We start from the raw sequence: 22,118 nt of genomic DNA, 5'->3' as shown, positions 1-22,118 counted from the left end.
CTAACTATTACCTGACGAACACCCAGCCACAGCCTATACCAACTGGTTAGATCCGTCGTAGCAAACAAGTAGGCTACGAGTGAATGAGCCTCGTCACTGATGCTTTTCAGGAGTGTAACGTTAATGCGGACAGAAAAGCAATTGCAAAGGACAAGTTAACCCAGGACACCAACAGTAGCTCTTTGCTCTGTGTGCCGATGTCCTCAAACAGGGGTGACCTTACTTCCTTGTGAACGCTTCCGCAATTTTCTTAAAGTAACAGGGAGATTTTGAAATTGTGTGAAATTATAAAGCGGTCAGGAAATGCGTGGCATTCCGCTTTTTGATAGGCTCATCGCATTTGAGTGATCCAGATCTGCTCAAATCCCCGAATGCTTTGTTAAATCATCACATGCCAGTGGCCACAACCTACGCATACAACTCAATAAATACGTTTGTTTTTAAGCACGTATATGCCGGTACTCGATTGCTATAGACTTGAGCGAAGATGGCTGAGCCGACGGATAATGTTACAATTCCGCAGTTCAGCACCCTTCTACAAATGGATCCGTATCTGAAACCGTTTGAAAAGGACTTCAAGAGGAGGTAAAGGACGTTTTAAATGGCTACAGCCCGGAACCTATTGTTTTACGGGGTTCCATCGCTTGGCAAAAACTCACCAGGTCATTTCGGCATGCAAAGGATGCGTTAAAATGCACCTAACATCATATTAAAGATGATTTCTTAATCGCAAGGCACTAACCAGAAAGTTCTCCGGCTTGAAATTTAAGATGGTGATAGCTGTCATGACTGGCTGCTCTGAAATCACACAAGCACGTCTATCGCAGCCCTTACGGATTAGGAAATGCCAATGTTTTGAAATTACATTAGAAGACATAGCTTTATGCATACAATAAATATTTAAATGTATTGCTTGTGCTCCTATTGACAACCAGCGTGCTAGATACCGGTCTTATTCACTCAGTGACAAACGATGTAATGAGTGGACTGCGATGGCTTGCTAGCGGCGTAGCTATAGCAAAGATGAAGAAAATAAGGTTTTTTTTTTATCAAGAAGCTCAACACGCCACTATATCGCGGCTTTACCAACATTTTGATTCAGCATGCAAACTAATGTAGCTAAAATTGAACACCCATGCAGATCAGTCTCAAAAATTAAGACAAATAGCCAGTTGGCTACCTCGTTATAGGCACCTTGTGGGTTTAATTTGGGTCACGTGAAGAGAACACAACCAATGAATTGTGATTGCGATGCTGGCCATCTTTTCATTCGTGGATATCATTGCGTGCCACCTGCGCAGCAGAATAACACCTACGTCGCTTAATATTTTAGATTGGATGCTGAGCTTTTGATTTCACGGTCATTGTCCTTAATCAAGACAGTGCCGATTTAAAAATCTGAAAATCCAAACTTATGCCAAGTATTGACAAATTTAAGTATTCTATTAGGAGTAGATTTTTAAAGCCATTACGCCAGTACCTTAAACAGCCTAGACAAAAATGGCTTTCTGGCCTCGTGATAATTAAAGGCTGTAGATCTCTGCAAAAATGTCCTGGACAAATATTTTAAAATGTATGTTTAAAAAGTAATTTGAGGCCGTAGTTCAGAAACTAGCTCTCCTAATCCATCCCTGTCGACGTGCTTTTTTGCCGATGCTGTTTGTTCTTGGTTGCCACTAAGCTACATAGTTATAATTTTCAGGAGTCCCCTTGCCACGTGAAGTAATTTTTCACTTTTCCTGACCGACTATTTGGCCTAGTTGTCGTTGGAATTATTTCCGTTGCATTGGAAAGTCACATATCAAAAAGCTGATTGTCAGACGTCTTTCTTTTTTATAGCGGAGTCATACTGCTAATTGGCATTCAACTTGATATGACGCACCTGTGTCGTTGCCCTTGTTAACTGCTTTACGTGATATTTTGATATTTTGGGGAATAAAGTCCGAATTTTAAAACCCATTTAATCAAACGTAACCTATCCATTTAAAATGCTTTTTTCTTTTTTATTTAATTTAATTTAATTTTTTACACAGCCCAGCTCAAGTCACCTTGAGGTTCAGTTACTCACAGCTTAATCATTTGATACCTTTGTCTTGTATTGTACCACGCTAGTCTCCCTAGGCATTTCAACTTCAAATACACTTAGTCACTACACCTCTATTCTTAATAGAGTTTAGCTTGTCTAATGATGTGAAATTCATAATCCTTTTATGTGACTGATTAATCTTTGCATATGTTTGGTCGGATGTTTCTGATATTTTCTTATTTGGCAATACACGCTGCCAGTAGCAAGACGATATCGTGTTCACAATGAGCTGCAATGAATTGTCTTTTGAATTAGCCTGGATAATTACACAGAGAAACTGAGCTGTCTAATGATTCATGGCACACTGACAATTTAACTTTGAGAATTTTACTTGAGGCATTTAGCAGGCACAAAGATGCAAGTTGCACTTATTCAGTGCAACTAGCATCTTTACAGTGAATTTCAGCAGGTGGCCCAACCAGAAATCAAACCTACAACCTCGGAGTTGCAAGTCTCATACTTTAACCATTATGCTGTCCTATTTTCCCTGAGTTTTCATTTTGTTTTTATGGGGAGGAAAGGACACAGTCATATGAATATTAAAATGGAACACAAACACTGAGTACAGTAAAAAAATAAAAAAATAAAAATCTACACTAGCAACATCATATCATAGGTATGGGGAGAGATGGAGACATGTCACTCTCAATATTTTCATATGAATTGGTCCCTTGACTGGCTAGTGTACTTGTGAGACTTGACATTTGTGTACGTGAGACTAGATGGTCCAGCCGTGTGTTTCCCCTGGAGGTGAAATGAAGCCTATGCCCTACGATCAGTATTCATCCTACAACAGGGGGTTTCTCCCTGTGCAATTGCTGGAGTTGGACTTCGCTCTCCTCACGCATTTTGAAATTGGAGAAGTGTGGTCAGGGTTGTGACCTCGGGATGGAACTTTAGTTAGTACTGTGCAGGCTCCTGCCAGCTTTCCATTAGCTTGCTGGCTGGTGCTGTAATTTCAGGATGTACAAAACCACCAACCTTTTCTATCGCATTGTTCAGCTGCGAGATTCTTTCATCCTTATCACCATATTTCTGTTGTGTTTCTCTGAGAATGGATTGTATAGGCTGCTATCCACAATCCACAGTGTGTATTTTTATTTTTTATTTATTATCTTGGTGGTGCTTTCATCTTGTTGAGAGTGCACCTTTATTTGCCTATGGCTCTCACCACCTGTTGTGGTTGCTTTCCTGGACACAACTTGCTGATCAGATCATTAATACTAATTACCACAATAACAATAACAGCTGATGGAAAGTTGTGTTGTTGAGTAGTCTTTTTGCATTGGCTGTTGGCAGGCCACATTGGCTTGCTTTGTTAGGCCTGGCACTGAATGTAGGCTAATTATGGTGAAAAAATGCAGGCCTGCTATACTTAGAAACTGATTTTTAGGTGCACACAATAAGCATGAGTCAGAAAGACTGGGTCCTGATTTGTCATCTCCCTTACTTGAGGACAGACAAAGATATATCTTTTTTTTAATATATAGCCTATATATATATGATATTAGTTCTGTGGCTTCATATTAGGCTAATAAAAGCGAATTGAAGTAATTTAAATGCTAATTATTTACCCCCCTCTTCCAACACATTTTTATGTTGGATACCTTGGTTTCATGAAACCTCATAAAAGCAAAGGACTAGAAATGTGATTAGCCAGGAGAAGAAAGTCTTGGTGCATTCTGGTCAATTCCTGTACCAGAACTGATTACTGGACATAACCACTGAGGACTAAAGAATGGCTACCGGCCAGAATATCCCCAAGTGAGCACAGATTCAGACAGATGGAAAAATACTGACATTTGGCATTTTTGTGTTTGGTGGGGGGAGGGGGTGCGGAGTTCATTCAATGTAAACCGCTTTGCAGCTTGCATTTTGAGTGTTGATGGAGTTCATGAATTTCATATAGGCCTATTGCCTGTCAGGTTGTTGCTGAGTAGGGTGTAGGCCTACCGTCTGTGTAACAGACACTTCTGCAGATTCCACCACCATCCCTGGGCTCCTCAGCCAGTACCCTTTGATTAATGTTAGCCTTACCTCCTTATTTAATTAAATTTATTTCTTACCTTCCTCGAGTTGGAGAGGAGCGGACATAATGGGTTCAGGTGCTGTCACGCTGTCTTGGAGAAGTCTGTCGGCAGACTGCTTCTAATTGTCAAAAAATACTGCAAATTCCAGCTCACACACAGGCAAATCAGGCCTGGAAAGTTCCCAGTGCCACTAACAAAGGGAATCAGAACTTGTTCAGTGTCACTTTAGGCAGGTACCACCCCCCACCCCCCACCCCTGTCTGAATCTGTGCTCATTTGGGGATATGGTGGCTGGTAGCCATTAGTTAGTCCTTGTGTTTGTGGGGACACTTTTGGAAAAGAATTGGCAACGGGCATCTACCGGTCTTACATAGCTTTGTGGTGATTTAACGATAGTCTCAAAACACAAGCAGGTTTTATCCACCACTGTTCCCCATGTCCTGGAATAGAATAAGATTAAATGCAAAGTTTTAGCTAAGCTCTGCCAGCCATCTACTAATCGGGCACTTTTTTGGGGGGTGCAGAGGGAGGGGAAGGGAGGGGAACGAAGGGGAGGGGAGGGGGGAGCGTTGTGTATAAAATATCCCTGTACAAAAAAAAAAGTCTTGGACAAGGTTGCCTGGTAAGCATCTACTGAGGAAATATATAATGAAATGTCACGTGCAAAATTTAGGCTAGGTTACATTTAGGCCTAATCTGTTTTCATAATTTGGATGAAGTGCCAGGTTTTACAATCAATGCATCGGCATGAGAGTCTACACATGAGGTACGAATTGCTAAACGCCTAGCATGTTGAATGCAACCCGACCCCAACTCCGATCCGAGTCATTTGTGATGAGCCTTTTTCAAGGTTCAAGGTTCAAGGTTCAAGGTTATCTTTATTGTCCCACGAGGGGAAATTTGTTTTGCAGCCAGGGTTCACATAAAGACAGAATACAAAAGGACAACATCAACACCATTAAATCACTGAACTAGTGCAGGGAAATGGAAATTCATACCAAGAACAAATGCACCTGCTGCTGGTCCCTGCAAGAGCAGCGCCCTCGAGAGAGCTTTCTGGGTGGGTTTAAACTTCACAATCCTTAGATCCACCTCCTAACGCTTTATAAAGGGTTTCATGTGCTCTCATTCTTGTTCTCTTCATTCCATTGCAGTTGTAAACTTGGTTAATTATACAGGATAGGCCTCTCGTCCCTACTGAACCTGGGGTATGGACTCATTGCAATAAATATAATTAAATAAATTGACTTAAATTGTTACTTAGTTTCTTACTTAATTTGGTACTTGGTCACTTGGTTACTTAGCCTATCTATTTACTGAACAAATTAATTCGGTGGCCTGTTTGGTTTAGCCCACTTGTCAGCACTAATAAATCAGTTGTTGGCCTACACCATTTATTGTCCCAAAAGGCAATTTGCTGAGCTTCTTCTTGTAATTTATCTGGTTTACTGAGTTTAGATTCTGGTCCAGCCTCATCGAGACTTATGGGAATGAGAACGCTCCCTGGGAATTTGCGCTGGCGAAGTGGGGAAAGCTCGCAGCTTGCGATGCAGTACGCATGAGGACAGTCTTGGGAATGAAATGAGTGATTCCCATTTCTTATGAGAAGAGGAATTTGATGGGTAGTCAGTCTGCTGGGCGGTGACTCTAATTAGCCTGGGTCTGAAGGGATGTCTGTCAGGTGACTTTTGTGGAAGGATAATTGGGAAAAAAAACGAGAGAGGGAGTTGTAAAAGTATTAATGACCTCATCGTGAGTGTCTGAAGTTGATAAGCGTGCATTTATTCATAGAATCTGCGTGCATCAGCCATTGATATTTTTAGGAATACTTGTTCTATTTTCCATAACTGATCGGTCACGCGCTCATTGATAAGCCATGCTTAGGCTAGCCTAAGTCTCGGGTAACTAGATGACATTTCTCATTTAAGAGATAGGACTGGTCTGGTGAGTCTTGTGATGCAGTCTGTAGGGCAGCTGACTTTCCAGCGATGTGAAATCTCTCCCGTGCGGCCTGGGACTCAATCCTGGCCTCAGCACTTTCTCAGCTGTGGTCCCTTTGCTATCTGTTAGCCTTTCTGCTTAACACCACTATGAATAAAGCAAAAAAAAAAAAAAAGGTCAGGAGGGGTGGACTGTCTCGCTCTCCTTCTTTATTTTATTAAAATGTGAGATCAGATGTGGGATAAAGCACCGGCTTTAAAAATAAATTTGACTTTTTAAAGAAGGCTTTTCTACATCTTCACCAGGTGATTGCCATCGCAGTCAGAATTTCAAAGCTCATTTCGGTGTGCCGTTTTTTTCTTACCGAACGCTGGACTCATCCAGCTACCTGGATGGATTTTGATTGGCTGCTGCGTCTGAGGGTGTTTATTTCGGGCGGTTTTGCCTAATGAGGGGATCCTTCACAATGCAGTGCCGGTGTGAAACGGGGCACAGAAAGAGCCGTCAGCCCCTCGTCTCTGAGATCGTTCCTACTTATTCAGGGTCGCGGTTGCGGCTTAACGGCCTGCTAAGCTTCCTGTGACGGCACTGTGCTGAATTTTCTATGGTCCTTTTAAGTTTCACCTATAGGTGCGGAATAATGTCGAGACCTCACCCAATGGCAGTTACAGTCATTACAGTTTCAGACCATGAACCCAAGTCCCCAAGTGGGAATGTCACGTTGAATAATTTGATTTTTTTTTTTGTATTGCAGAAGGGGACAGTTTTTGGGGTGCAGTTTGTGGTGTGAATGATGATGACTTTATACCTTGAGCGAGATTTCGTGCTGCTCCAAGGTCTTTATATTGTGAAATTTCATCTGCCTAGCTGCCCATAGATTTAAATTTGCCCTAAGTTTCATAGTTTTTTGTGGGGCAATTTTTTGGTAGGTTTTATTAGCATTTTTGTGGGGGAATGTTCCTCCAGTGTGTGCAGATGAGGTTGCCTTTTGTCTTTGGGGTTGCGGTAGGCTTAGGCTAATTCTGCATCTTGTGCGTGAACGAATGTGGTTGGTGTTCCAGTATTCGGGTTTGTGAGGACTCCGGGTTTAAGCAGCTCTACGGGCAGGCATGTGGCCCTGTATCGCAAACGATTACAGTCAGGGGCCCCCGTGTGATAACCATGCTCTTCACTGTGCTGACTGTGAAGTAGAAGAAGCACAGTACTGGGGTCCAGCCTTTCTCCTAATGAGTTCATCATGCTGACATTAGAACAGGCCAACCAGAGGAGACGAGGCACAGGAGGGTGCAGATTAAATCATTTCTTTCACCCCCAACTCCATTCCACCCAAAATGGATTCAGTTGATTTAACTTCTGTATGAATCCTGAGATGTAATGGGCCTACTAATTTCCTCTTTCAAGTGAGGCTTTTGAATAGTGATAAGTGTCTGGGAAATGGCGCAAACGGTAACCTCTAGCACATTTTTTTCCCCCTCGTTGAGTTTAACGATCAGTGTACTCTGTGGTTGGCGGGCGTGCGGGTGCAGGGGTGTTGGGAGAGGTGGGCCCCAGCGGGTCATTTTGGGTGAACGGCTCTTTTTCTGTCCGAGAGAACTTGGTGCTGTGTGTGAATCCACTGAAAGGATTGTCTTTGTGAAGTGGTCGATGAGCTTGGAGCTCTAACTGGGGGGCTTTCAGATCCTCTCTGTAGTTGGCACCGTGTGACAAATCGTTCAGAACTTTTGAGCTTTTATAGAAATGTTCACCTGTCAAGGACATTGCCAAAGCTGAATTGGGGGGTGGGGTGGGGGGTGGGGGGTGGGGGGGTGAATACATATTTTATGAAACCGTTTAATTTAGGGATGTTTTTACCCACCTACCCTTTAAAAGTAAAATAAATAGCTACTAGCTTACTGTCTAAAACTTTAGGCCTGAACTCTTGTGTCTACTATAATGTTCTATGAAATGGTTTATAATTTATATTTAAAATATATATAGCTAAACCACAATGAATGTTTTTTAACGCATTTATCCATTTCCACTTTGGATAAATTAGAGTCAGTCTGTTCAGTCTTTTTTTTCTGTCCAGTTATTCAGTTTCAGATTCTCAGTTGACGTCAGCGCTTTGCTCTTGAAGTTTTGGCAGGTCACTGTGCTACAGACAACGTGACTCTTTTTTAGCACAATGACCGCTGTGGAACGAAGGGATGGGTGTAAGGGAACAGAACCAAGCCAGCAACCAGTGCCAAAACTGGACTTTATTTTAAGGAGGAATCCATTTTCCTCACGCGAAGCAGTATCGTTCTTGTACATTAAAGGATATACAGCAAGTGCGTTCCTTATGGACGTTCTTCTCCTGCATTTTTTTGGGCTGGGGCAGTTCTTGATGTTTAACTCTGGATTCTCTCTGATCTTTGGGAGATTAGTATTTCCAAACACCTTTTTCTTGCCTTTGGTTTCAATATCAATATCCTTTAATCCATTTAATTTTTTTCTAGCCATAGGATTTGAATGGTTATAATGATGATCATTGCAGACTTCGGCAACACTATTAATGAAAACCTCAAATTAGACGGGAGGAGAAGAAGAAGATATGCAGGATATAGTACCAGTTTATTTTATATTATCATTTTTTAATGGAACATGCTTATTAGTGCAGCCTTCTGTGGAATGGAGTGCGTAGGCCTAACTGGCTCCACAAGTGTGCGACTGGAGTCCCACTGGAGGCAAATGGTTTTGTTTTTATTTAGCGTCACTTCTTAATTACTTTATTGAAGTCCTTATTCGGCTGGGAGGCGAAAAAAAAAGTACCGCCGATTATCTGGATAGATTGGTTGTTCACTGACCAACTGACAAAGTCGCAACCACTCCAATCAGCTGAGAATACAGTCCCTTACCTTTGCTCTGATGCTCACTTTAATATCCAAACTTCCATGTTCAATTACGGCCCTGAAAGATGGAAAATGCTTGCACGTTATTCTATGAGCTCTGATCCGTGGGTTATCTCCAGGGGTTTTTTTTGGGGGGGGGGGGGGGGGGGCCGTAATATGTCTGGCAGGGACAGTGTAGCGCAGCTGTCAGAGTCTCAGTTTGGGGGGTGCCACAGAACAGGAGAAGTGTTTTTAGCACCTGTCTGTCTGCTGAGGGGAATATAGCTAATTTTGCGTACCTTGCAAACCGCTGTGAAAGTTTTTTTTTTTCTTTCTTTTTTCTTTTTCTTTCTTTCTTTCTTTCTCTCTCTCGGATCAGCTGCACTGCTCACGGCCCCCCGAGGGCACGGGTCACACCGGGAAACGCGACGTGGCAATCGTCGCACCCCCCGCGCCACCACCGCCCCCCCCGCCCCCCCGAACGCGTCGCTGCAAATTCAAATCGCTAATCGGAAAAGGCTTCCGCTTATTTTACACTTTCATTTCAAATAACAGTACGGTTTAGTCACCGAGAGACCCATCTATTTCAGGCTTGAAGGTTTCCCATAATTCCTAGTTCCGTGTAGTCTGCCTTCCATTTCAGCCTTGGCGATTTTCCGTAGCGTATAGGCTAGCGCATCTTTCTCGGCACTTGAATCCACGCGGTGAGCCAAGGTTGTGTGTTGTGTTGTGGAATGTGTTCTGTGTCTTAAGGGGACAAAATGGGTTCCATTAGTCTGGAGGTTCTGTGTTGCCTCACAGCAGGGAGGTCCTTGGTTCAAATTTCGAACGGGGCCTTTCTGCGTTGAGTTTGCGTGTTCTCCCTGTGTCCATGTGGGGTTCCTTCGGGTACTCCGGTGTCCTCCAACTGTTCAACAGACAGACATGCAGGTTAGGTTAATTGGAGAGTCTAAATTGCCCCTGGGTATGAGTGTGTGAGTGAATGGTGTGTCTGCCCTGTGATGGACTGGCGACCTGTCCAGGGTGTATTCCTGCCTCTCGCCCAGTGCATGCTGGGATAGGTTCTAGCACCACCCACGAGCCTGACCAGGATAAGCAGGTTCGATGATGATGGATGGACGGTGCACAGACACAGCTGAGTGACTGTGTACAGTATATGAATCAAGTCCAGTCTTGCCACAGAATAGGCCTAGATAGATGTACAGGAACTCCATCCTTTTGTGCTGGCCAGTGTGTGTAATGGCCAATCAGAAATCTAAATTTAGTACGTTATTAGAAAATTAGGCTTGTAAGTCAAACGTTGTGGGTTCAATGCCCAGCAAGGGTGCTGCCATTGTACTTTTTAGTAAGGTACTTGAACTGCTCTGATAAATATTTGGCTGTATGAGTTAATTGTTTGCATAAAAAAGAAGTTGTTTTATAAAAGGGCATCTACTAGGCTAAATTCCAAAAATGTATGATAATGTAGAGGCTCTGGACAAGTCACAATTGTACTTGATGAAGTAGGCTACATAGCCTATACAAAATACACTACTTAAACTAAAATACTGAAATACTTCTTGCAGATAACACAATTTATTAACAAAATAAGTTCCAAACTAAAATATACAATCACTTGAAAGAATAGTTATTTTGTTCTGTACATCGGTGAAAGGAATGTAGCTGTTTAACGGGTTTGGGTAGGCCTATTTCATGTAATTTGATACAGGTCTCGCAGGCATGACAGAGAGGTTTTAAACATTCTCTGAATATTTTTTTCATGCTCTTCATAACGTAATGGTAGATCAGACTTATTTGGGACATTTTGAATATTTAGTACATTTTTTCAGCATTTCAAAACAGTTTTTCCTTTTACTTATTGCCATGGAAATACTGCTGTAATGTAGGCTAGTCATTCTTCAGCTCAGAAGAGTAATGAATAATGTATAATATTGTGTTTATGGTTATGCTCAACACTATAATAATAACTGCAATAATGGTGTTGCATTTATTTTTCCCCCGTAAGCTAAAGTTAAGTTTGTCACAGTGTCTTCATCAGACTGAATCAGGCCTGTACAGACCCTGAATAATCAGAGATTAGAATGTTGTTGTTGGAATGCTTTTTTTTTTTTTTTTTTTTGCTTTCAGGCCTAAACATTAGAGTAGAGAAACGCATGGCGTGATATTTTTAAAAGCGCCCCCCCTGCACCCTGTGTTATTGTAAACATTACCACAGAAATACCTCCGCGCATGTTTGAGATTGCTCTGGGGAGTAGTGGGCCATAACCCTGAAATGATCTATGGGTGTCACTTCCCCCTCTGATGACATTTGCGTTCCTGTCACAGACACTTCAACCCGCCATTACTTTTCCTCCATATGCATTCCCTAGCCTCCCCGCCCTGACCCTGTGTCCCTGCTGCACATTTTGGTTCCGGGGAGGGGGTGGGAGGGGCTGGGGATTTCTCCATCTGTTCGTGCCATTCATGTGAGGACACCTGAGCGTAAGTCCCCCCCCCCCCCCCTAACTCCCCGCCCACACACCCAGTCTCCCCCTGGGCGGGGTTCGGGTTCTGGAAAATCCTTCCGTATTTGCACACCCCATTTGTGCTGTGAATCGGACTGTCCTTTCATCAGCGTGAGATTTGACCCAGTTCCAATTTAAGGGCTTCAGAACCACCAATGGATTTGCCTTTTAATTGAACCCTTGTACGATGAAATGGACCTGGGGTGTGTGTGCTGTCTGGTTGTGGTATGAATTCTATTGTAACTGAAGATTTTTGCCTGATGGATTATTTTGTGTATTTTTTTTAACCCCCCCCCCCCCCCCCCCCCAGTCAAGAACTGGAATTTTATAAAGCCTTTCCTCTTGGTTATTCTGTTCTTTATAGGCTATAAGGCCTATAGTTGTATTTGACACCTGATAATGACGTTGCGTCTTCTGGAGCCTCCTTGAGCTGATTTTTAGGTAAAGACGAGAACAGCTGTTTCAAGGCCTCTATATGGAAGTCTTATGTATCAAAGTATTCAATTGATGACTGCATATTGTGCAGATCGAAGCAGCCTATAATAGGTGTAAAACCATCCAATCGATCCTTAATTTGCACTGAAAAACAGCCCTGGTACCAAAAAGGAAAAGTTCTTGATATCGTTTTTAAAAATCAGTCTGTTTTACAGAGAATCTCATTAGATTGAAAGTAACTTCTACTGCCTGTCAGTTGATCCATTGTCTGTCTAAAGATCCAGGTGTTTTTTCGGGGTATAGGCTAGGCCTAATGCTTGCCTTTGTAAAAAACAACCAAAAGCCTGGCAGTGAAGTCACTGAATGTCAGCAAATTAAGTTTGGTTATTCATATGGGCTAAACCAAATATAAATCATGTTGCTTTCTTTTTTTTTTTTTTAGCAATCACTGAAATGGTAGGTTAGGTCATTTAAAAACATGTTGAAGGTTCATTATCTACATTTAGCTGCAAAATGTTGTGGATTTATATAATTTCAGAAATGCAAAAAAAAAAAAGTCTTTAAAAAAGTGTTTTAAAAAAAGCATTTTAGCACATTTTACAGACACAAAGCTACTGTACAGGAAAAATGGTAAACTATGAGCCTGAAAAAGCGCATTTAAAAAATTGACTTGAACCTTTGGAAACGAAATTACAGAATGTTCTGTTGACGATAAAACACACAAGCAGTAGTGATGGCTGAGCTGAAATGCTCGCCTTGATCTGCTGCAAAGGAATGATTTGTGTGTCTAATTTTTGAGAATAGTGGGTCTTTTCTTGTGTGTCTTTTTTTTTTTTTCTTGCCATCAGCAAGAAGAACATTTCTTGAGTCTGGTTTTGTGTTTTAGCAGTGGTGATCTGTTATGATGCATTTTGAAATAGTAAATATTTTTGTGCACTCTCTGCATGTGTTTTTCTAACTAAAATCACGCTCATGCTAAACTGTGTGATTAATGTCAATCGGTATTAACAATTACATGTGACTGGATGATGAATACAGGTAATATTGTGGTGGGCCTAACTTTTAAGAGAACACATTTGGAACATTGTGAGGGGTCCCTCTAGTGGCTGAAATGTCCATCCAACCCTGCATATCTGTGACCTTGGACACAAATTCTCTGCAGTATTCCGCTCCCCTTGAAATGTTTATTTTCTGCAATTAGCAGCGACGTCAAGTTAAGCTAATTGTAGTCCAGGGCCCCAGCTGCATTGAAATGAAGCGAGATGAGCTCTCCGCATTGTGTGAAAGTGGGAAATGTAGGCATCTGTGAGTGAATGTCAGAAATGCACAGAGCTGTGGAAGGGCTTGTGGAATATTGCCGTCGACGCTGAACCAGGCTATCCTGACCCCTTGTGGTATCAAGACTGAGTTGTGAATATTTGTTTACGGCTTGTTGTTGGTGTGGGCGAGTGCAGCACCAATGGTGATGTGTTCCTCCGCTCTGGCGTTGTTCTGTCGAGACCGGGTGATCTCTGTCCGCCTCAATGTTGGACAAATAAACACAGAGTTCCGTGTAGGCGCACGCTTGTCATAATCGCTTGCCTAGCAAAAGCGCCCATTTCATGCACATACGTCTCATTTGATTTCTCATCTTCACATTTCTGTTTGAGTGACTGGCGTTAGTAATTTGCTGTGAGTCAAGAGTACGGTTAGAATCTAGCGTGTCACAGTAACATCTTGTTAGAACAAAGCAGACTTTTTATTATGGTTTAATTTTAGCATGTACGTCTGGTTTTTCATCAAATGTCCTTTCCAGCTTCAGTGCACCAGATAAAAGTCAGTGTTTTATTATTGTTATTGTAAAAAAAAAAAAAAAAAACGCTTCTGAAATGGCATTTACCTGGCCATTCTGACATCCATTCAGGTCATAGCCAAGAGGTCCAAACATCAGATAATTATGGGGTACAGGAGCGTGATGGAAGAATGAGCATGGCTTTAATTCAGCAAAGTAAAAGCGTGTCATTACGGGGAATGGAGTAACCCCACCGCGGACACTGCCTTAAAAATAAGTGACTTTTATTTCGCATTAAATTTCCTCAATTCTTCACTCAAACTGACTTGGCCTGTCTATCGCTGTTCTTTCCTAGTGTTTACCCCCGTTTTGCACATAGATAGACGCGCAGCTTGGAGAATATGTCTAAATAAAAATTTCATCAGGATTTAAAAGAATTCTTTAGCGTTTTGGGAATGTTGTCATTTCCAGCATTTGTTTGATGAATAATGTATGTGTTTTTTTTTTTCAAGGGAAAAAATATTGTAAATGTGTTGGTTTTTGAGAGGGGGAAAAACTTTGCTTGCAATAATCTGCATTATTATAGTATGTAGGAATGTGTTAATGATCACGTTACCCTGGGAAGTTTGTTTAGCCTTGAGAGTCTTCCCTTCTCTCTGCTTATAGGAGCACACAACATGCCTTCACAGTTACCTGATTTAAATTTATCAGGAGATTGGCCCCTACGTTTATTGGGAGACTGCAGCTGTCCTCCAGCTATTTCACTTCATTAGTTTGCAGGTTTATTTGTTTTCACAGACTTGCCATGGTAAGTGCTGTTCTCCATCAAAGGACAAATGCTCCGCTCCACACCACTCAGTTACCTGTTTTTTGTGTCGCATTTTAAGTGGCTTCAAGTGTTAATGTAGCTCCAGGGACGTGTGGAGTGCTGATCCATGGTGTTCAGGGCTACAATGAAGAGGACAAGACGGCTATTTTACTTTGGAGTGGCTTATTTTTTCTGATGTCTGTACCTGAATGTTTAAAAAAAATAAAATAAATAAATAAATATATAGGCTATATATTTTTTTTGAAAATAAGAAGCTTAAATCAATGCAAGGGTGTGAAGGCCCTCCCCCGCCTGTTTTGTTGTGCACTTGAGCATGAGTAATGGGAGCTAATTGATCTCTCCATGGGCGGCCATGGTGCTTAAATAACTAACCGTTTAACTTTTTAAAAACCTGCAGCAGTGTGATTTTTGTCCGGTGTCCACAGGGCACAAAATGGCTGCCAGATCCCATTTAAATATAGACGTGACACAGCAAGTTGCGCATCCAGGGAAAGTTTATGAACGGTAGCCAGAGGGTTGGCAAACGTGGGAGGTACTTTCTGTGTGAGGGCGGAGACTATGCCGTTCCACTGGGGGTTTTATGGCGTACAGTCAGAGGACGGCCAAGGTCACTTGGATGCAGCAGACAGTGTGTGTGTGTGAGCCTCTAACGATGCCCAGTGTGTTGTCATGTAAGGCCAGGCTCTGCAGTAGTGTCTGTAGCCCCCTGTAGGCCTCTGTAAAGGGTATCCAGTATATTTCTAGGTGCTATTCTGGTTTATCATAGTCGATCCCTGGGTTTAGTGCAGTTATCCAGCTAACTCAGTAATCCTGCTTCATGAGACAGGGCCCTGGTCAATAGCTGCACCTTCATTTGCGGTCTACCCTTGTAATTGCTGCAGGGAAAATTCAGAACAGGTCTTGCGATCTGTACTCATGTGGTACGTACTGACTTTAATCAAGACTCTGATCTCGCGTTGACTAGTTCCCTCTCCAAAGATACTTTCATAATCTGCTCACACAGCTTGGTGCCACTACATTTGTCTTGCAGCAAAGTGACCAGTAGCCTGTAGCATGCTTGGACGTCCAAAAGTAGTGAGTGCTCCATAGTTTTGGTTATCTAATCTAACTGTAATCTCAGGAATGAAATGAATCTTCTCTCACCATTACCAAATGTAGACTGTAGATTGTTTTTCTTAATGGTGAAGACACTTAAAAACCTTTCTGGAAACACTGGGTGTTAAAATATCCAATCTTTTTTAAAGGTTACCTGCAAGAGCATTAGATATTTTTATTTTCAAAAGGTTTTTAAAGGTTACTTTACAAGAATTATAAAAGATTTATTAGAGTAAAAACTTTATAATAACGATGATAAAAGAATAAATGAAAGCTAAGGTGCTAGCTGTTAATTATTCATTTTTCAAAAAGTAGGTGAAGGTCTTGTCTTAACCGTGTTTAGACCAGACTCCATCAGTTCCTCTCGGCTTACAGGATCCAGTCCTGGGACTCCACGGTTCTGGCCTTGGTATGGGTCTCTTTCTCCATTTCTGCTCCATCTCTGGAAATAAGTTCAGACTCTCTCAAAGTTCAAAGTCCCCAATCTCCACCTTGGGAGGACTACGTGCTGCTGAGGTGGCTTTTTTTTTTCTTTTCTCTCTCTGCATAGTTGTGTTCTGTTGCATTGTGGGATATCCCGCTGATATAAATGACTATAATTAAAAAGCTAAAAGGGCTGGTCCTTTGTTAGCCTCGCTCAGGTAATTGTGGTAATTAAGTGCCGTAGTCTGGGATCTCTGTTTTACACCATGTCCCCCTGTTTCTTTTGGCCGGTTTCCAGCCGCTTCTGTATTATTTGGTGAATTTTGTCAGGTGGCCGTGGGTCAGACCCCATGCGTTGAGTAAGCGCTGCCCTGTTGCCCCCGACCGGGGCCCACCGTTACTTAAAGTCTCGTAATTGCGAGGTTCGGCGGTCACGGGTAGAGGTGGCGCCCGCAGTGGATCGCCCTTACTGAGCGCGCCCACCGTTTGGCGGCGGCGGCGTACCCTCGCGGGGGGGGGACGGTGACAGGCCGGCAGGTGATCGCTGTTGGCGACAAACGGTCCTGTGGGGGACAGAACGTGCTCCGCTGCCGCGGCGAGTCGGGTTCAGCCAATCACAGGTAAAGGAAGGAATAACGAAATCTTAGTACTTTGTTTTAAAAGAAAAGTAGAATAAGCAAAAGCAATAATGGCGTAGTGATGGTCTGAATGGTCATTCAGCTCGGTCGAGGTTGAGAAAAGAGGACCTGGAATGACTCCGAAACATGTACGCACGTGTGTGCACTGCGTACGTATGTGCATGCGTAGCAGAGTTCAGAGATGCGAGTTAGCATGCAAACCTCCAGTACAGAATGCTTATTTGAAGTAATAAGTGGGGCAAATTCGTTTTGCTTATTCCAGTAACGAGGCACTGGCATAACCAAAACAAAGCATAGCGGAACCCCCTTCTTCCGACCGGCTTCCCTGAAAGATTACAGCTGTGCTGCGCTGTGCTGTGTTGTGCTGTGTTTGTGTATCTGTCATGTCCAATGTGGTTTACTGTTTGTCATCTGAATACTTAAGCACAACTGGCAAAGAAATTTCAATAAAATGCTGCGGCTGCGACTGCTGCTACGAAGCATTTCACTTCCAGCCAGTCAAGGCTCCGACCCGCTCAGCGCACACCCACGTCACTAAAGCACGAATTACCCATTAAGGGCGAATTAGCATTTGGGGCGGTAAGTGATGCAATAATGGCCATTTAGCCATACCGAGAACGCACGATGACTTTGGCTTGCACTCAAGTTCAGGGATTCCTGTTCCTGTTCATCAGACAGCCATTCATTAACAATGAATTTGCATAATGCAACACACCACTGCTTGCCTACTCATTAAAATGTGTGTATATATAAATATATATTTTTTTGTCATTTACAAATGTATAACATTTATAAGTCCAATGCACTGGACAAACAAACAATGGTAATGTAAATTATGTTTGTTTTAGGGTCCACAGCGAAAGGAAAGCACAGCGCATCTCCCCCAGGAAATCACCCCCTTAGCAGCCCTTTTGTAGACAGCTTAAAAACTCATATATCACCACCACAGGGAATCTCCCCTCAGGCAGAACTGACAGTATGAGCCATTTATCATCACTCCAGTTCAAATTCTAATGGGAAAAAGTAACTTTTTTTGGGGGGGGGGGGGGGGGGCTGGAAACATTGTGGTTTAAATGGTAATAAACATATCTAATCTACTCCATGAGACTGCTACATGGAGGGCATTGAATACGATTTTAGTAATGGTAACTTTGGAAACCGTGTGTTTTGGGGCGTACAGTTCTGTTTTTATGAAGAGTGTGTTTCAAAAGACGCCGCTTGGCTTAGACGCTGTTGGTAAGCTGTCCCCTTTGCCACTGAGGTTGTGTTTGGGTTGGAAATGAAAGAACGGATAAGAGAGAGGCTACTCCTGAGTTCATCGTCTACAGGAGAAGGTGTTATTATTGCAAGTGGGATTGTACTGTCGGGGGAACCGAGCGGTCAGCTTTAAGCCTTATGAAATTTGAAGCAAAGTGAGCGACAGTTGGAAGCCAGCGAAGGGAAGAGACATGAGGAGACTCATTGCAGAAGACAAGGCCAGCAGCAAGGCCTCCCATCAGCCGACAGGGAGGTGGAGGACGTGTAGCGCGCGGTTAGCCTAATCTCTGCGTCACTGCTATCTAAATGTAGCCCCGCATCAGCCAACAGGGAGGTGGAGAACATGTAGCACGCGGTTAGCCTAATCTCTGCGTCACTGCTATCTAAATGTAGCCCCGCATCAGCCAACAGGGAGGTGGAGGACGTGTAGCACGCGGTTAGCCTAATCTCTGCGTCACTGCTATCTAAATGGAGGTTGGACAAAGTTTCGATTGGGCTGAGGTCTGTGTTTGAAACTGCGTGAAACCTGTCTTACCAGCCACCTTTGGTGTCTCTGATTGAGGAGCACAGTTGTATTCCCTCTCTCTCTCTCCCTGAAAATATGTTGGGCTTTTTTCACACTCATTGATATTGCTATTTCATGCAAAAACGCTGTTTGCACAAAGCAAAGAGATTTCTCTGGAAAATTTCAGAGGAACTCTCACCCTCCCTTCATTCTAATCAGCTGAGGGACTGAAGTCTATGCAGAGAATGCAGCCTGAGAACAGGAAGGCATTCAGCTATCCCCCCCCCCCCCCCACTAATTTGTAATAATAACAGGAATAACTTTCATATCTTTCTCTGTACGTTTGCAAGCGGGCCGCTGGCAACTCGGCCTGACTCGAAGGTTACCTCGACTCCTCCCCCTTTCCCCTGGAAAGACCCCTGGCTCAGGCCAGCAGCCCTCGCCCGTAAAGTGACACCATCGGCATGGAGTCGGGCTGGTCCGGTTTCACGAGCCTGTCTGGGCGGAATGCTGGCTCGCGCCGGGCCCCCGTGCGTCTGCGACCCCCGGGGGTCAGCCGCGCGCGGGCGCGCGAACCCGGCTGTCTCTGCCGTCCGTCATCGCCGGACCCGCCCGCCCGCGCGCGGATGAACCCCGCCGTAAGGTAGCCGGGGTGCGCGCTCATTCGGACGCGTGTCGGAAACCTGGCTCCGCCCACACGAGGGGATGCGTCAGGGGTGGCAGCTGCCGTGGGAAGCTCCAGCAGGATAAATGGCAACGCTGGCCTATCTTTAACCTCCAGTCTCAGGGTAGCAGAAATGAGCTGCTGTCTTCATTCACACGCGCCGGACGGCACCGGGCCCTCTTGAAATGTGCCACGAGTTCACCTGACAAATTTGACAGGTTATTTAAATGGTACTTTTGAAGCAGACACCAGCTCTCTCTTGCTCTCTCTCTCGCTCTCTCTTTTTTTTTGATAACTGAGCTATGGGTTGGTGGACTTGTCTGTTACAAAAAAAAAAAGGTTTTCCATGAAATGGAGATTTATTTGCAGCTGTAGGTCTGAGGTATTGTGCATCTTTTTTATCAAAACATTTCCAACATCCTATCGGAGTTCTGATAAACGTATTTAGACTAGCTTGTGTTTTTTATTTATGTCAGCTTTCCCAATGGGACTGTCCCTTTTGACCGTATGACACTTTTGACGGATGACACTTTAAATAATAAATTAAAAAGAAAAAGTTTGGAAGTGACAGAACCAAAAAAAAGGCCATACCAAAAAAAGCTTTCCCTGGATATCGTCAGGCCAAAAGTTCTGAAACCCATTGTGCAATCCTGCTACCATCACATCCATCTGAAATTAGCTTCACATGTAAATTAGCATTTTTGAGTAGAGTCTCGCTGTCTTGTGGGAGCTGCGTTTCATCTTTGTTGAAAGCAGACTTATCTTAAACTTGTGTAGAATAACCAGATTTTTTTATTCATTTGCTTTGTTTACTTAACAGACTGTTCATGCAGAAAAAAAACTGCTGAATTTAAGGGGTATCATGCCGAGCTTAATAGCTTGCCGATTTCCAGCTGTGCGAGTTTGCTAAACTGTGCTTTCTTCTCCCTCCCCGTCTTATTCCCATTTGTCCACCGAATAGAAAGTGCATAGTCAATTAATCTTCCGTCCTGTCTCTTTGTTTTTTCTCTCCACAGTCCATAGCATAGGAATGGAAAGGGGTCATGTTGTGGATCTCAGCTTGCAGTCTTAGTTTTCTATTTATTTTATTTAAACTTAAAAAAAAGAACAAGAAAAGTAACAGTTATGGTGTTTGTTTTTGTGTGTTTTTAAGGTATGCGCTGTTCCAGAAGTGTCTTTTCCAGCTGGAGGAGGCCGAGAGCGGCTTTGATCAGTTCACACGCAGCTACCAGAGTTTCGGGGTGCAGCGGCAGGCGAACAACGGGCTGATCTTTAAAGAGTGGGCCCCTGCTGCTGAGGCTCTCTTCCTGACCGGAGATTTCAGTGAGTACCTACCACAAATCTTCCCTCCTCAGCTGTTCTTTCTTTTCTTTTCTTTTTTTCCCTTTCTTTCTTTTATTCATTTATTTCTTTTATTATTACCTCCGCCAAGGAGGTTCTGTAATGACGTCCGTCTGTCTGTCTGTCTGTGACGGACATTTCCGGAAAAGAAATGGTCGGATTGCCATGATATTTGCTGTGCGCATTCATGTTCCCAAGAGGAAGAAACCTATTTGTTTTAATGACCCTCTCTTTAATTACTTTTCCTCTAGCGCCACCATCAGGCCAAAGATATTTTGAAAAGTAATTACTGGATTGTCAAGACATTTGCTTTGCACCCTCATGCAAGTGGGAGACTGTTATTCCTTTGCAGAGGTCTGCACTCTATGGAGAATTCTTTCTAGCTATTATTATTATTATTGCACAATCATTTTAAACCAAAACACTTAAAAGGCTCTTGTTGCCAAGGAAACTGCACCTCATTCCTGGCTGCTAACCATTTATATGTCCCATATTTAAAAAATAAAAAAATAAAAAAACAAAGAAGCAAAATGAAATAAAATCATTTTGTGGTTTTAATAAATGATTCAGAGCGTGGTGCTGTGATGCCAAGCCGGTGTATCATCTCTCCTGTTTGTTTCCTCACTGTTTGGCAGAAGGAGCACATGTTTTTTTTAACTGGTGTCTCAGTTCTGTTAAATCCTGCGTGTGCAGTCTCAAAGGCGTGCGTTTTATTGGGCGTATTCTATAGAACTCTAACTCTAACCCGTTTCAGTCCTGACTGCGACAGCGCCTCTGGCCTTCTCGCCGGCTTAGCGTCGTGTATCGTGAGCGATGCTGCCGTTTGCTGCCCTTTTGCCGCTGAGCGACGCACAGGAAACCACAGAAACGCCCGGTTAGGTGAAGCAATGCTTGTGAAATGCCCCAACTGAACAACAATCCCAAACACACAGGAAGCCAGGATTGCTCAAGTGGATGGTTACGCCAAAAAAATAAAGAAAGTATAAATGATTATGCATGTCTGCTTGTGTTGGTATGTGTGTATGTTTGTGTGCCCCCGTTCAGCACTGTGTGGATTCATTAACAAAAGTTCAAGGACTTCTCTTATTTTTCGGCTTTTTGATTTTGCCCATGGGTAACATCTTATTATTCTTAAAAGTGAAGCTATAAATCAGTACCTGTAAATACATGACTCACACAGAACCCAATTTAAATCTGGTAATGATTGTATATATATATATATATATATATATATATATATATATATATATATATATTCACTGGTTCTTATGTATTGGTGCCTGGTTTGTGAGGCTGCGTTCACTGTGTTGCAGGTGGAGTTCCATACGGCTAGCAGCAGCGATGTCTCCTAGTTCTCCCTGCCTGTGTTTCATTTAAAATTCATGCTTTGGTCAGAGAGGGCTACTCCCAATTCACTGACCAAGCCTTTAAATTATGCATGTAGTACTTGGCGATGGCATATGAGCTTAAATTGGTGTATTGATTTTATACAGTCTGCAGAAATATGCATTTTATCATCGGTCATACCTGACCGCTTCTCGGCTATGGCTTCAGAAACCGCACGGCGCGGTGGAAATTGAATTTTTACAGGATGTTTCCACTCTGCACCACTACAAAATGATTTGCCGTCATTACCAGACTTAAATTGGGCGCTGTATGTTGGGTCACGCCAAATTGTGGGGTTAATTGCACTCCTGCTAGCCGTGCGGTAGCTGGTTTGTTCCATAAATCCATTACTGTAATTCCAACC

General features: G+C 43.0%; 1 protein-coding gene across 1 annotated transcript in view; it reads left to right on the top strand.

The window, feature by feature from the left end:
- Window positions 1–367: 367 nt before the first annotated feature.
- gbe1b (glucan (1,4-alpha-), branching enzyme 1b) overlaps window positions 368–22,118 on the top strand; it is a 114,969-nt gene continuing 93,218 nt past the window's right edge. Inside the window, exons 1-2 of the mRNA XM_035385140.1 lie at window positions 368–585; window positions 20,181–20,350. Coding sequence (XP_035241031.1) covers window positions 488–585; window positions 20,181–20,350 — 268 coding nt within the window. The 5' untranslated portion in view covers window positions 368–487. The remainder of the gene's footprint in view (window positions 586–20,180; window positions 20,351–22,118) is intronic.

This window comes from Anguilla anguilla, chromosome 12 (genome assembly GCF_013347855.1).
Source record: "Anguilla anguilla isolate fAngAng1 chromosome 12, fAngAng1.pri, whole genome shotgun sequence".
Classification (NCBI taxonomy): domain Eukaryota; kingdom Metazoa; phylum Chordata; class Actinopteri; order Anguilliformes; family Anguillidae; genus Anguilla; species Anguilla anguilla.
Note: the sequence above shows the minus strand (reverse complement) of the source record. Positions and strands in the feature narration are given on the sequence as shown.